Genomic DNA, 17057 nt, shown 5'->3' with positions numbered 1-17057 from the left:
TCAGTTTATCATCGACTTATTATCACCAAGAAGTTTTAATTGGGTAAAAATTGAACCTTTCTCTTGGTGTGTTATTCTCAGAAATTTAACTTTTCTCTTGAGATTATTAAAGGCAGTGGACAGTGACACTATTGCTAATTACTCAAAATAATTATTATTAGCATAAAACCTTACTTGGTAACAAGTAATGTGGAGAGGTTGATAGTACAAAACATTATGAGAAACAGCTCCCTCTGAAGTGAAGTAGTTATCGAGAAAGAAGTAATTTTCCACAAATTTGATTTCAAGACCTCTCAGCATTAGAATTTGAGGTCTCGAAATCAGGCATCTGAAAGCACACAATTTTGTGTGAGAAGGGCGTTTTTTCTTTCTTAGTTGTCTCCCAACTTTGATGACCAATTGAGCTCAAATTTTCACAGGTTTATTGTTTTATGCATAAATAATGTTGAGATACACCGATGAGAAGACTGGTCTTTGACATTACAAATAGTGTCCAGTGTCTTTAACAATGTGTTTTTCACCTTTCCAGAAAGTGACTATTGAGAAGGCCATGACATCCCACAGATCCCAGTTTGAGAGATTACTCAAGAGTATTCTTCATCAAGAGAGACCGTGGTTTCATGGTCCGCTTACGCGAATGGAGGCAGAACAACGAATTGTCACCTCGGGATTGCAAGAGGGCAAATTTCTGTAAGTGTTTTAAATAATTAAAGAATTTTTTGAAAATGTCATAAATTCCAAATCATCAGATACAAAGGTACTCACAGTGTCATCTGAATGATCTGTTATAGATGACCCTTAACCACTTAAAGGGAGGGTATGCTTTTGCTAATTACTCGTTATCCAAAAACCGAATGAACATAAAAGCTTACTTTTAAATTAGAAGCGCTGCACAGCTGTTGATTACATGTAGGTACGTGTTTAACATTTTGAGAACAAAACAAAATTCCCTTCATATGAATGTGGTTTTAGAGGGAGGGATTCAAAACATTGCAGAAACATATTTCAATTTGAGAAACACACACTGAGAATTGCAAACTGCAGATTATTCATCCTGCACAGATAATAGACCAATCCATTAAGCTCCACCTCATTGCGTCTTGACCAATCACAACCTATATTGTGCAATCAAAGGTCCGACATGCGTGCGCGTATGCTTGGCGCACGTAGAAGAGTTGTGCAAATTGGCATTAGAGAGGCTCACGTGTTCTTGCTCACACGTGCGCCATGGGCGGAGCCTTATGGATCAGCTTATTACCGCTCGGCAGATTGTCGGTGATATCTCAAAAACACTAGGCCTTCCACCTTTTGAAATAGTTTTTTATTTTTAAGCATAAAAGTAACTAAGTGTGGACTGGCAATGAAGTATGGCTAGTGCATGTCTATCTATACACCCTCAGGGCATGTGAGTGACCAGAAGAGGATCCTATTTCTAAAGCCAGAGTCAGTGAGGGAAATAGAATCCTCGTCTGGTCATTCACATGCTGGAGGGCAGTATGTGTACGCATGTGTACTGTAGTCATGCACTAGTGAAAAAATTATGCCAGTCCATGATTGTTTAAAAACACACGCCCGAAGGAAAATAATTTGCTTAAAGGCAGTGAACATTATTGGTAATTACTCAAAATAATTATTAGCATAAAACCTTACTTGGTAACGAGTATTGGGGAGAGGTTGGGAGTATTTATAAATCATTGTGTCATGTGAGAAATGGCTCCCTCTGAAGTGGAGCGGTTTTCGAGAAAGACGTAGTTTTCCACGACTTTGATTTTGAGACCTCAGATTTAGCATTTGAGGTATCTAAATCAAGCATCTGAAAGTACACAACTTAGTGTAACAAGGGTGTTTTATCCTTCATAGTTACATGTAACTTTGACGACCAATTGAGCTCAAATTTTCACAGGTTTGTTATATTATGCATACATATGCTAAAATACACCATGGAGTCAAAAAAGTCATAGCTCCATGGATACAATTACCAATAGTGTCCACTGCCTTTAATAAGCTGAGCTATTTTAAATAAACATGTTTGCTCATGTTGTGTTATCATCCATAGCCTAGACTCTTTATTCCCGAAAACTTGTAGCCATACAATCTACCCATATTACTACCACTTTTTGCAGTACATAGGGAGACTTTTCAAAGGGAAATGACATCATTGTTTTGGGGTGGAATAGATTCATTCACATCCTCTACAGGCTGGAAATTCATCTTTAAAGGCAGTGGACACTATTGGTAATTGTCAAAGATTAGCCTTCACAGTTGGTGTATCTCAACATATGCATAAAATAACAAACCTGTGAAAATTTGAACTCAATTGGTAATCAAAGTTGCAAGATAATAATGAAAGAAAAAAAACACCCTTGTTACAAGAAGTTGTGTGTGTTTAGATGGTTGATTTCAAGACCTCAAGTTCTAAATCTGAGGTCTCGAAATCAAATTCGTGGAAAATTATTTCTTTCTCGAAAACTATGCGCTTCAGAGGGAGCCGTTTCTCACAATGTTTTATACCATCAACCTCTCCCCATTACTCGTCACCAAGAAAGGTTTTATGCTAATAATTATTTTGAGTAATTACCAAACGTGTCCACTGCCTTTAAGTACAAGGTCATTTTCATTTTGCAAAGCGCACTAGCAGCCCAGTGGTTTATTATATCGACCAATCATGCAAGGAATTTTGATAAAACTACTGCTGTTTGTTGCATGCTGCATTTGCGCATAGACACATGTTTTTGTGCTCAAGAAATTGTCCTTAAATGGTCGCCGATTCTACACTGTGTGACATCAAAGTAGTCAGTATTTATTGAGTGTAGCCTGTGCAGGGAACAATTTCGCATAGCCAAACTTTTAGACTGAACTTATTTTGCAAACTGAATGCCAGTTTTGAGAACACATGTGTACAGTAGCATATCCTGATTTTTGTGTAGCAGTTTAAACATTTAGTAGTTTACAAGGGAAAATCGTTCACGCACTGTGTACACTGTGTGTGATAACAAACAACTTCATAATCAGTCAGATTCAAAATTAAATCAATTGTTATTTGAAAGTTACTGCTGTTTTGCACACTTATAAATTTAAAAATTTGTCTTTAAGTTTGACTGTACATTTTGTATACTCATTTGATAATACTATTTTTAACCAACACTTACAATTTCGCTATTTTTAGTATCCACAAATACTAATATAAACAATAGGCCTTACTATGTTAACTGTTTGGCTCGGTAATCCGGTGGTATAGATTTGATGCACTGCCAAGATGGGACAACTGAATTAGTACAACTACAATGTAGCTATAATTCTGTCACCAGGAAGTTGTCATTTCCCTGTTTATTACTAAACGGTTGACCGCAGAGACCCAATAAAGGGAAGTGCACTAGTGTCTGTTTGACCATGTTATGAAGACATCCCCTGTTTGCATTCCAGTCATCATTTGTTACTCCTGTGGCACTACACATTAGTGCAGTGTTTAATTTTGCCTAAATGATCAATAAAATATATTTATAACACTTTTATTTGTTTTTTTCCTTGCATAGATTTTCTTGCTAACTTGTTTCATCAGTTTATTACATTTATGGAAATTATATATACAATGTACTGTAGTTTTTGGAAAAAGTGGTGCAGACATGTGTACTGCATGTATTTCTCAAGTTATTTATAATTGTACACAATCCATGCTCAAAATTATTTTTGTGCTGTGGATCCCTTGCATTTATAAGACAATCAGGAGTCCAAACAGCGCCCTCATTGGATGAGAGTCAGATGTTATGGACTCCTAGCCTTAACATTTGATGTCACTTGTGAATTCTGCCAGAGATTGGTCTTGACGGTCATTCATTTCGCAGTCTAATTGTATGTACTGTACGTGTACGTATACACTGTAATGGACCGTTCCGGCTTTCCACTAAGCTCCGCCCACCGCGCACGTGAGCAAGACACGTGTCTGAACACTCCCAATGCCATTCTGCACGATTCTGCCGCGCGTGCCAAATATACCCGCACGCATGACCGAGTTTGTCCGACCACAATCATTGCTGTGATTGGTCAAATGGGTGAACGCGCACAGTTTGATTGATAGGCCGGATTGGTCCATAGATGCATGGAACATATTATATCCAATGATATCGCTGGTTCTGTAAAACCAATGCCTGTCCTTATCCTTGTGATTCATTAAAGGACAAGGGACCAGTATAATCGACTCCTAGCATGACGTCGGGAGCACCCTCATTAGATGGGATTTGTATGTAATATAAACCCCTTGCGTATGACATAGACCTTTTCGCAAATACTTGGGTGCGCGTGTAAAACCAGGAATTAGGTGCATTGTGGTCTACACGTAGCTGGTGATCAAATTTGATCGAAAGCTATCCCACACTGCACCTCATTCAACAGTTTGCGCTTGCGCACTGATATTTGCGAAAAGGTCTATTAAGAGCTAAAACAGCGCCCCCATTGGTTGATGTACATGTACATGTACACGCGTTTGAGAGAACATTGTTTGACATCGACAGTGCCGCAGAAGGCAAGGGGGTCTATTGCATTCAATTATTAATAAAAAGAAATAGGTCATTTTGAAGTTTTTGTGGTTTTCTTTACAGGGCTAGAGAGAGGACAGACCCAGGTAGCTTTGCTCTGTCTGTGTGCTACAACAACTCCGTCTACCATTACAAGATTGACAAAGACTGCACTGGACAGCTCTCAATAAAGGATGGACCCAAATTTGACAGTCTCTTGCAGGTAAATCTTTAATAATAACAATAATAATAATTACACAGCATCTATAAAGGCGCACTAAATCTGGTGTAAAACCATTCAAAGGCGCTGGTAAAGATGGAAAAGAGGGAATTCTCAAGTGGTAGGGGAAGCAAGTGTGAACAGGTGTGTCTTTAGTTGCTACTGAAAAAAGGAAATGTACAGTATATGTACATCCATACATCCCTGAGAATTTTCAGGGAGTGAATTCCAGAGCCTGGGTGCTGTAATTGAAAAACCCCTGTCCCTGTCACCTGTAGCTGGCTAGACGAGACCGGGGAACAAGGAGCATGTTGCTGGGATAAGTAACAAACCACAAAAGAAACTGTTAAGTCAGTGTTTTGTTGCTTGACATTTGAAATAAAAGTTGCATCCCTGCAAGGCGATTCCTATGCTGCTGTTTCCCGGGTTCATTAACTCGGGTATGATCCCTAGCTATACATGTATGGCAGTTCAAGGATGTGATTACTCTGTTTTTACCTGGAAATCCTTTTTTTTTTTTTTTAAACCCCACCCCGCAAAAAGTAAAAAATAAAAAAATTGAAATAAGATTTTATAACTAAGATTCAATTCATAAGAAAATGAAGATAAAACCAGATTGCAGAGTTGGGCTTTTAAAACCAAAGGTTTGTAAGCTGGCTTTGCACTTGGAATTTTCGCACTCGATAGCTTTGATGCTTCGCGCTCGCAAGCTTTATTGCTTCGTGCTTACAGTTCAGTTTTTTTTTTCCAACTGTCTATCACATCCCTGGGCAGTTATAGGTTGAATGGATTCTGACTGGCACCCCAAGCAAGCTGTTGACAATCCACTTCTCCTGGGTTGTGTGGCTGGTGCAAGGGTGATTTTGCATTGCTGTAGGGTCGCCACAGTTAGCTCAGCCACGCTGAGGCCACTCCACCTGGTGATCCCGCCGATCCAGCGGAGTTTTGGTCTTCCAACCCCGCAACGCAAGTGGTGTCAAAGTGGGGTTCCATCTAGCCAAAATAACATGATATTTAATGTGGATTATTCCTAACAGATGGTTGATCACTACATGCTGAAGAAGGATGGCTTGTTATGCTGTTTGACAGTCCCCTGCATAGACCCACAGAAGAGAAGACATTCAGGTAAGAATGATTAGGGAAAATCCTTCGTGACTAAGGAAATTTTACAGGAATGAATGACCCCCAAATTCCTTATCTTTATAATTCTCCAAGATTTTATGTCAATACAGCAAGTAAATGATTCATTGGTCACGCTATCATACTCTGTTATTTGCATTGGTGATCTTCATACCTAAAAATGAGTGCTGCAGTGCTACATGATGGTACATGAATGAACTCTTCAGCAAGAGTAATGGTCCTTACCATTTGCCTCTACCAGCCGATAACAGTCGCAGGCATAGGGATTGAAAGTGTTCACTAAAATAAAATTTCAATTACAGGTTTTCCTTTATTTGTATGCTGTTTAACACAAAGAGTGTTATGAGTTAGAATGAAAGGATATTGGCTTCGTGTGAAACAACGTTTTAAAACTTTGACAAACGTCTAGCTGGTTGTATAAAGAGCCATTCATAAATACCTCAGACAGTTTCGCTATTCCTATTGGTGGAGAGCGCGTCACGTGGGGGTGTTTAAACTGTTGATAATGACCAGTGTTTATAACCAGTTGTCCGCGCTAGTCTTGATGCAAGACGTTTCTTGTTACGGGCGATGCAGGCGCTATCGGTGAGTTGGCCTCGCTGTGTGTGAAAGGAAAACCAGCGAATATGCACCAAGACTACGCACATGCGCACGAACGAAACCGTACGGACATCGTACATGTACATTCAACATGTATACTGAACATACCATGGAGGTGGAAATATACAGAGCGCAAGCACTCGGAAACGGATAAGTTTTACAGAGTTTCTTACTTTATTACGCCTTTTAACCAAAAAGGTATTTATGAATGGGAATCAAAGTGTGTTGAATCGGTTTTCAACTAGTGGTTTAAACCCGCCGAGGCCTGGTTCTTGATAATTTTATCGAGACAAAGTCGAGGTAAATTATCAAGAACCAGGCCTCGTTGTGATTAAACCACTAGTTGAAAACCTATTCACCACACATTGATTCCCTTATTAAAGACCCCATCCCCACTTTGTATTCCCTTAATAACACTTAAATGTATTCCTGTAAGAATTCATTCAAGGTGTCTGATTGATAAACCGCAAATGAAAGGAGAAGCACCTATTGTCTTTGTAAAAGAAACTTCATGACAGTAATAGTAGTTTCCAAATTGTTTTGTCTTGACAGCGGGTCCCCCTGCAACTCCAACAACACACTTTCAGCGAGCTAAGTCTTCTGATGATGAGCCCAAGATGCCAGTCAGAGAACCACCAGCCCCACCCCAAGGAAGGAGGGTAAGCCTCGTTGACCTTCATTAGGACTTTATTGTCTTTGTTTACTTCTTTCTGTTGTAGTCCTTACAAACAGTATTTCTTTCCCTGTCTTTCACCTATGGGCACTTTGGTTTGAATCTTAACTCGGACCAGACCCTTGCATGCAGATTGGGTTTTCAGTCCTTACCAATCACATTGTTTTTTTCCCTCTAGGGGTCCTCCTACATCTAAAACTTCTTTCTGTTATGGTTCGTAGGGCATTGTCACACAAGGCAACTTACAAAACCTACATAACCCTATCGTAGAGGTGGAGCACTTTGGCGCACCTACCATCAGCAACTCTCAGATAATAATAATAGTAATAATAATAACAAATTCGTATACAGTTCATTTCACAATAACCGTCTCAATGCGCTTTACATTAGTCCCCTGGTCATTGGGCCAATAGCATCCCTTTATTCTTTCTCAGCTCCCTGGGGAATAAACAACCTGGGCTACCGTTTTACAGTGCTCCAAAGGCTTTTTCATTCACAATATCAACCTCTACCCTCGCAGGTACCCATTTATAACCCTGGGTGAAGAGAGGCAATCATAGTAAAGTATCTTGCTCAAGGACACAAGTGTCACGACCGGGATTCGAACCTGGGGATGGTTGGTATTGGAATAAAGCAATATCATCAAGCCACGAAACATGCCCAATAATGGAGACGAACAATTTACAAAACAAACAAAATGTAGCCACTGAGCAATGGTGTGCCCTGTACGCGCACGGACGTCACTATGATGATGATGGTATAATAGGTATGAATGGAAGGGCTCCTCCATATCTCAAAGAAATTCTCTCACCATATACACCTACTCGCAATCTTCGCTCTACAAACCAACTTTATTTAACTGTCCCTAAAACAAACACTTCCAATGGCGTTCGTGCTTTTTCTGTATCCGCAGCCACACTCTGGAACTCTCTTCCTTTACATATTCGAGCTACAACGTCTCTGGACATTTTCAAACCTCTGCAAACCTATTCAAAATTTCTTATAATTGACTTTCTGTCTGTTTTTAACCATTTATTTTTGCCAACACGTTTATGTCATTCAACATTTTTATTCAATGTACCCTTATTTCTTTCCAAGCTTTGTAATTTTTATTTTTGTTTTTGTTTTGTTACTCTCTTTGTTTGTTTGTATGTTTTAGATAGATGGCGCTTTAGAAGTTTTAATTATTATTATTATTATTATTATTATTATTATTATTATTATTATTATTATTATTATTATTATTATTATTATTATTATTATTATTATTATTATTATTATTATTATTATTATTATTATTATTATTATTATTATTATTATAATGATATTAATCCCAGTTTGTGCGTTTGTGTTGCAGGGTCACCAGTCAGCAGGAGAAGCCACCTTGTTAACGCCCTCACCACCCATTCCACCCCCTCACTACCCACCTCAATACATGCCACACAAGCCTTCAGCCATGCATCATAAACCTATGATTGAACAGATCGTCAATGGCAAATGGGAAGAACCAGATCACCATGGTAATAGTTTATAATGATAATAATTTATTGAGTGTTATATTGTGGTCTCTCCGGGACAGTAAAAATGCCATAAAAAAAATGACACAGAAATAGGTTAAAGACACTGGACACTATTGGTTATTGTCAACTGGTGTATCTCAACATATGCATAAAATAACAAACCTGTGAACGTTTGAGCTCAATTGGTCGTAGAAGTTGCGAGATAATAATGAAAGAAAAAACACCCTTGTCACAAGAAGTTGTGTGCATTTAGATGGTTGATTTCGAGACCTCAAATTCTAAATCTGAGGTCTCGAAATCAAATTTGTGGAAAATTACTTCTTTCTCGAAAAAATACATGTATGTCACTTCAGAGGAAGCCATTTCTCACAATGTTTTATACCATCAACCTCTCCCCATTACTCGTCACCAAGTAGGGTTTTATGCTAATAATTATTTTGAGTAATTACCAAACGTGTCCACTGCCTTAAAAGTAAGCAAAGTAGAAATCAAAGCCAAGCTATTAACAAAAAAGGTTGGATGGTGTTACTGCAATTCTTGCTTGATTACCTCAATCAAAAAAAAAAAAAAAACATTTTAAAGGAGGAGCTTGGAGCCGTTCTGGACTTTTCAATATTGCATTGTGGAAGTATATAACTAAGAGAGGTTTGCGGTAACACCATGTGAATATCTCTTTTGAGTAGTGTTGGTTCTGAAAAGAACCGGTGGTTAAAGGAACACGTTGCCTTGGATCGGTCGAGTTGGTCTATAAAAAGCGTTTGTAACCGTTTGTTATAAAATGCATATGATTGGAAAGATGTTTTAAAAGGAGAATACAATGATCCACACAAATTTGCCTCGAAATTGCATTGTTTTCCTTTTACATTTTACATTACGAACTAACATGGTCGGCCATTAATGGGAGTAAAAAATTTGACTCCCATAAATGACGAGGTAAAATGAAAACCGTGCAATTTCGAGGCATGTTTGTGTGGATCATTGTATTCTACTTTTAAAACATCTTTCAAACCATAATATGCATTTTATAGCAAACGGTTTCAAACGCTTTTTTATAGACCAACTCGATCGATCCAAGGCAACGTGTTCCTTTAAGTTCGGATTTTCAAAGTTTTTCTCATTGACTTTTCCCAGATGATCCATCACCTCTTCGGGCATCAGGCACCACTCCATCCCAACCACCTGTGCTTGACGATAAAACGTACGGCATTCCAAACGACCGAGAGATGATCTATGGACGCGTTGCTAAGATGAAGAACACCAAGCTCCTTGACATCAAGCATCTCTATCTAGGCGACCCCATCGGTAAGGAAATACAGTAATGAGAAAAATATGTTCCAGGTTCTTTTACATGCAGTACCTATGCTAATACAAGGGCTTAATGTCCCTTCCGAAGGCGTGTCATTGTGGAGCGGTAAAGAGCTCTGGTGTTTGATGAGCAGAGTGTGGGTTCGAATCCCGGTCATGACACTTGCTACGTAAAATTGGGGAGGTAGTGCTTTCTGCTCTACCGGCCAGGCTTCAGACTGATGATACCCAAGCCTACATTCGTAAAACTGTAAAAGGGGTAACCCTGTTTCAGCCAAGGAGTAGGTGGCAACGGCCTCTGGAAAAAAAAAATTTGTAGCCCACACCTTGAAGTGGCCTTCAGGCCTTGTGTGTCTGGCGACTTGCATAATTTTTTTTTTTTAAAGTTAAGTATCTTGCTATAAGAGCCCAATTTCATTAAGCGGCTTTTAAGTCACTCTATAAAATTTAAAGCAGAATGTACTGCTTAAAAAATCCTTGCTTAATAATAATGAGCAGGATACCAGTCACAAACTGTAAAATTTGAAATGGTATTTTGGCTGGTAACCTTAGTCCGGTTAGCATAAATTTTGTTTTGCTGAGCTTAATTTTTGTGTTTGAAAGCATCACTATGAAATTGGGCCAATGTCTTAAGTGCCACTGCCATATTTGCCCAGACCAGTTGTCTTATGGACCACATTGAAAGCTTAGTTAAAAAACAGCCACTTGAGCGGAATGTTTTTTACGGAAATGCTATTTTAACATGTTTATAATGCGTTTGTTCACCATTTAAATGTATGTTTGATATGTGTTCACTTCTGAATTTTTCGTAATTATCGATTAAAAAATCAGACCCCAACCTCAGCTCCCAACTATGACGTAACGTGAGTGATTACGTAACGGAGCTTTACGCGAATCTTTCAGAAAAGCAGTGGATAAGGGTATTCAAAATGATTGTTTTTTTTAACACAATTAAAATCTATTTATATAGTCATATGACACGATTTTCTTGATTGATTGAAACGTTTTAAATGAAATTCAGCAAAGTTCACAACTTAACATTTTCGTTCAAGCAGGTCTTTAACCATGCAAGCAGATAGATTGACGGTTCACAAACATTCAACTAGTCCTTTTTTTTATCGTGTTCAGGTAAAGGGAACTTTGGTTCTGTCTTAAAGGGAAGCTATAACATGAATGGAACTCACATCCCTGTTGCAGTGAAGACATTAAAGACAGAAAGTGGAATCCCAAATTCAAAGGTGAGAAAGACTAGCAATGAATGATGGTATGAGTAGAGCTGACATGAGTAGAGCTCTCACTATGGCCAAATGAGAATGAGTGGCAATGAGTTTCAATGCTGGGTTGAATAGGGCTGTCACTGACCCCTAGTGGAGTGAGTGAGTAGAGCTCTCACTATGGCCAAATGAGAATGAGTGGCAATGAGTTTCAATGCTGGGTTGAATAGGGCTGTCACTGACCCCTAGTGGAGTGAGTGAGTAGAGCTCTCACTATGGCCAAATGAGAATGAGTGGCAATGAGTTTCAATGCTGGGTTGAATAGGGCTGTCACTGTCCCCTAGTGGAGTGAGTGAGTAGAGCTCTCACTATGGCCAAATGAGAATGAGTGGCAATGAGTTTCAATGCTGGGTTGAATGGGGCTGTCACTGAGCCCAAGTGGAGTGAGTGAGTAGGGCTCTAACTATGGCCAAGTGAGAATGAGTGGCATTGAGTCTTAATGCTGGGTTGAATAGGGCTGTCACTGACCCCTAGTGGAGTGGGTGAGTAGGGCTCTCACTATGGCCAAGTGAGAATGAGTGGCATTGAGTCTTAATGCTGGGTTGAATAGGGCTGTCACTGACCCCTAGTGGAGTGAGTGAGTAGGGCTCTAACTATGGCCAAGTGAGAATGAGTGGCATTGAGTCTTAATGCTGGGTTGAATAGGGCTGTCACTGTGCCCAAGTGGAATGAGTGAGTATGGCTCTCACTATGGCCAAGTGAGAATGAGTGGCAATGAGTTTTAATGCTGGGTTGAATAGGGCTGTCACTGACCCCTAGTGGAGTGAGTGAGTAGGGCTCTCATTATGGCCATGTGAGAATGAGTGGCATTGAGTCTTAATGCTGGGTTGAATAGGGCTGTCACTGTGCCCAAGGGGAGTGAGTGAGTAGGGCTCTCACTATGGCCAAGTGAGAATGAGTGGCATTGAGTCTTAATGCTGGGTTGAATAGGGCTGTCACTGAGCGTGAGAGTAGGGCTCTCACTATGGCCAAGTGAGAATGAGTGGCAATGAGTTTTAATGCTGGGTTGAATAGGGCTGTCACTGAGCGTGAGAGTAGGGCTCTCACTATGGCCAAGTGAGAATGAGTGGCAATGAGTTTTAATGCTGGGTTGATTAGGGCTGTCACTGAGCCCAAGGGGAGTGAGTGAGTAGGGCTCTCACTAAGGCCAAGTGAGAATGAGTGGCATCGAGTCTTAATGCTGGGTTGAATAGGGCTGTCACTGAGCGTGAGAGTAGGGCTCTCACTATGGCCAAGTGAGAATGAGTGGCAATGAGTTTTAATGCTGGGTTGAATAGGGCTGTCACTGAGCGTGAGAGTAGAGCTCTCACTATGGCCAAGTGAGAATGAGTGGCAATGAGTTTTAATGCTGGGTTAATAGGGCTGTCACTGAGCCCAGGCTCTCACTATGGCCAAGTGAGAATGACTGTCATTGGGTCTTAATGATGGGTTGAGTAGGGCTCTCACTTTGGCTTAGTAAGGTAGCAGCTTGGATTTGAACTCAACTCTCTCTTGTCTACGCACACTTGTGTTGAAAAGACTCAGATGATCTTTAAAAAATAATTTGCATCATTGAACTAATTTGCCACTAACGAAGATTCGGTTGTCATGATGTAAAAGAAATTACCGGTATTATATTCAGTCCTTTTTGTTTTGATTGAGTTCAGCCTGAGATTGTGAAAGAGGCAGAGATTATGGGTGACTTGGATCATCAGCATATTGTCAGAATGATTGGTAAGTTAATATGTTATGTGAAATTAAAGGAACACGTTGCCTTGGATCGGTCGAGTTGGTCGTTGAAAAGCGTTTGTAACCATTTGTTATAAAATGCATGGTTAGAAAGATGTTTTAAAAGTAGAATACCATGATCCACACATATTTGCCGCGAAATTGCGTGGTTTTCCTTTTACTTTGCAAACTAACACGGTCGGCCATTTATGGGAGACAAAAATTTGACTCCCATAAATGGCCGACCGTGTTTGTCGACGAGGTAAAAGGAAAACCACGCAATTTCGAGTGATACTTGTGTGTATCATTATATTCTACTTTTGAAATTTATTTCTAATCATATGCATTTTATAAACAAATGGTTACAAATGCTTTTCAAAGACCAACTCGACCGATCCAGGGCAACGTGTTCCTTTAAATGTTATGTATTTTAGAGAAAAATGCTGTTGTAGTTTTTTCTTGTATAAAGTGCTGTGGTACCCAGTGTAAGAGCACTTTACAGGTACACTACATACATGTCAATGTTATTATTTTTGTTTTAATTTTACCCTTGCTCCGCTGTTTAAGCATTGTATACTCAGTATTTTCCCGGGTTCTGTGAAAAGAATTCATGTGCAAATCAGTTTGTTGGGATTCAAACCCACAACCTTTGCATTGCTAGAGCAGCTGCTCTAATGACACTAGACTACCGAGCCAGCCCGGTGGCTAAAGGCAGTTTGAATTCTATGTATTAGCAGTGGGTACCCACATCAATTTGATAGATGTTAGTATTGCATCGGGGATATAATTTGTAGTCACTTTGACACCGAATGAGTATGCACTGTTTACTCGGTACTTTCCCCCGAGTTCTGTGAACAAAAATCCTAATGCAAATCACATGAGTTGGATTTGAACCCACGACTATTGCATTGCTCCAATTTAAAGATATTTGTGAGGATCAAAGTTAACATTTGAAGATATTTCGTTAATGTTTTTGGTAAACACAACAATACCTATTTGATTTAAAAAGAAAACCACAAGACTGCCGGACTTGTCTGGTCATGAGTACACAGGCCCTTTCCTGAAATCACTGGCCTGAGTTTTTGGCTGAATTGGCCATTAGTAAATCACTGGCCAATGACCGAAACAGTTATTGGTGCGAAAACGCACCCCTGGTGTCCAGTGTTAGTTTCAAGCCCTCTGTTGTTGTTTATTCTCCAGGGATCTGTGAAGGTTTTGAGATGATGCTTGTTCTTGAACTTGCTGAGCTTGGCCCACTTCATAAATACCTGAAAAGACACACGTAAGTCACAGATGTTGTAGTTCAATCAACCGGCATGTGAAATATCCACTCTAACACTGAATTTCTGCATGTTTTTCTTATTGGCTCCATATTTTCCTGGCCGTGGTGGAATACTAGACTCTGCTTTTTGTTTCCAAAAGGACACACTTCTTGCACACAGACAAAAGGACACACTTCTTGCACACAGACAAAAGGACATCATTTTGTGTATCTGTATTTGCTTTACTGCATTATTTTTTTAAATGTTGTGTAATGCTTGGCAAATATTTTCATTTTGAAGGATAATGCACATTGTAAATGATCTTTAGGGGTATACAGTACTGGTAGAGCTAAAAAAATAGTTGCAGACAGTGTCAATTTTGTGTGTGATAAACCATAATGAAATCTTTGAATATTTGGGCTTAGTCCGTTGTGTGAATCTGGACAAAATAGTGGACATCTTTTCACAATTTTCATCATGTAAACACATTTTCGTAACTTTTGTTTACTTTTTCATAAAATCGTCTGTTGTGTTTTGCAAGGTTATTGTTTTGCAGATTTCTCCAATATGACTTATTTCAGAGGGAAATATTTCTCAGAAAAAAATCTATTAATATTTTGCATTGGGGATCAAGAATGTAGTTTGGTTTTTATTCTTAAGGCCTGGTCCCACTGCAGCGCATTCTATTGGTTGAATGAGCGTGTGCGCATTCTGCGTGGAGTGATTCAACCAATAAAATGCGTTCTCTTTGCGTCATGATCGTTATCGTTCTCGTTATCGCTGCAGTGGGACCGGGTCTTTACACTGATGTGTATTAAACACTGTATACTCAGAGTGATTTGCCCATGGATTTTGTTTAAAGAACTCGGGGGGGGGGGGGGGGGGGGGGGGTGGAAGTACAGAGTATACAGTGCTTAAAGGAACACGTTGCCTTGGATCGGTCGAGTTGGTCTTTGAAAAGCGTCCTGTAACCGCTTGTTATGGTTAGAAAGATGTTGTAAAAGTAGAATACAATGATCTACACAAATATGCCTCAAAATTGAGTGGTTTTCGTTTTAGCTCGTCGATAAACACGGTCGGCCATTTATGGGAGTCAAAACTTTGACTCCCATAAATAGTCGACCGAGTTAGTTCACGACGTAAAATGAAAACCGTGCAATTTTGACTGATACTTGTGTGGATCATTATATTCTACTTTTAAAACATCTTTCTAACCATATGCAAACGGTTTCAAACGCTGTTCATAGACCAACTCGTCCGATCTAAGGCAACGTGTTCCTTTAAAGGGAAGGTACACATTTGGTAATTGTCCAAGACAAGTCTTCTCACTTTGTGAATCCCATCATGTGCATAAAATAACAAGTCTGTAAAAATTTGGGCTCAATCGTTCATCGAAGTTGCGAGAAAATTATGAAAGAAAAAACACCCTTGTTGGACGAATTTGTGTGCTTTCAGCAAAAACTACATTACTTCAGAGGGAGTTGTTTCCCACAATGTCTTATACTATCAACAGCTCTCCAATGCTCGTTACCAAGTCAGTTTTTAAGTTAATACTTGTTTTGAGTACATGTAATTACCAAATGCTACCTTCCCTTTAAATACACAATGGTGTAAGGGTAAATTTTTTTAAATATAAACTCAATAGTCAGTAAGCTTGCATACTGGGTGGCGTGGTTGACTTGTGCGTAAAGCGCCCGCCTCTCACCAAGGTGACCCCGGTTCGATTCCTGGCCAGGGCCATATGTGAGTTGAGTTGTGCGTTGGTTCTCTGCTGTGCCACGAGGGTTTTCCAGACCATCTGGTTTTCCTCCCTCGGGAAAAATCAAACACTTTCGATCTTGGCTGTGCTCCGTGGTCATAATGGTTGATGTGGCTGGCAGCCAAAGGTGCCCTTGCATGCCTGCTTCTCGAACACTGCAAGTAAGGATGATTAGCCCCCAAATTATTAATTATTATACTAAAATTAATAGTGATCTTAATATCCTGTATAATACCTTTAAATGTTTTGTATGTTCTTTCTATACCCAGTAACATGAGCATCCGCAATGTTCTTGAACTGATGCTTCAAGTTGCTAAAGGAATGCAGTACCTAGAGAGTCAGAAGTTTGTCCATCGAGACCTCGCGGCCAGAAACGTCCTTCTTGTAGATGAGACGTTTGCCAAGATCAGTGACTTTGGAATGTCCAAAGCGCTCGGCCTCGACAGCCAGTACTATGTGGTCAGTAGATTTTCAATTGGAAATGCAAAACCTTAAAGGCACTGGACACCTTTGGTAATTGTCAAAGACCAGTTTTCTCACTTGGTTTATCTCAACATATGCACAAAATAACAAACCTGTGAAAATTTGAACTCAATTGGTCATCAAAGTTGCGAGATAATAATGGAAGAAAAAACACCCTTGTCACACGAAGTTGCATGCTTCCTAATGTGAGGTCTTGAAATCTAATTTACTGGAAATTTACTTCTTTCTCAAAAACTACATTACATGTACTTCAGAGGGAGCCGTTTCTCACATTGTATTATACTATCAACAGCTCTCCATTGCTTGTTACCAAGTAAGTTTTTATGCTAACAATTATTTTGAGTAATTACCAATAGTGTCCACTGCCTTTAAATATGTAAAGACTTATCCATGATTTTACTGACTTGCAGTGTTTTAGGTCTCAAGACTGGTATTGGTCTCGAGACTGGTTCTTCAGGGCTTGGTCTCGTTGACGTTTGGTCTCGTTGACGTTTGGTCTCGTTGACCTTTGGTCTCGGTCGACCTTTGGTCTCGGTCGACCTTTGGTCTCGGTCTAGGTCTCGGTCTCGAACCATTCGTTCTTGTATTGGCTGGTCATGTTTT

General features: G+C 39.6%; 1 protein-coding gene across 1 annotated transcript in view; it reads left to right on the top strand.

Moving 5' to 3' along the window:
* Nucleotides 1-17057, top strand: part of LOC139946359 (tyrosine-protein kinase SYK-like) — a 37585-nt gene that overhangs the window by 12652 nt on the left and 7876 nt on the right. Inside the window, exons 3-12 of the mRNA XM_071943999.1 lie at nucleotides 530-690; nucleotides 4596-4734; nucleotides 5769-5856; nucleotides 7024-7130; nucleotides 8502-8664; nucleotides 9796-9966; nucleotides 11098-11207; nucleotides 12890-12956; nucleotides 14151-14232; nucleotides 16241-16430. Of these exons, the coding sequence (XP_071800100.1) occupies nucleotides 530-690; nucleotides 4596-4734; nucleotides 5769-5856; nucleotides 7024-7130; nucleotides 8502-8664; nucleotides 9796-9966; nucleotides 11098-11207; nucleotides 12890-12956; nucleotides 14151-14232; nucleotides 16241-16430 (1278 nt within the window). The remainder of the gene's footprint in view (nucleotides 1-529; nucleotides 691-4595; nucleotides 4735-5768; nucleotides 5857-7023; nucleotides 7131-8501; nucleotides 8665-9795; nucleotides 9967-11097; nucleotides 11208-12889; nucleotides 12957-14150; nucleotides 14233-16240; nucleotides 16431-17057) is intronic.

This window comes from Asterias amurensis, chromosome 13 (assembly GCF_032118995.1).
Source record: "Asterias amurensis chromosome 13, ASM3211899v1".
Lineage (NCBI taxonomy): Eukaryota > Metazoa > Echinodermata > Asteroidea > Forcipulatida > Asteriidae > Asterias > Asterias amurensis.
The sequence above is the reverse complement of the archived record's forward strand: the minus strand, read 5'-3'. Positions and strand labels throughout refer to the sequence as shown.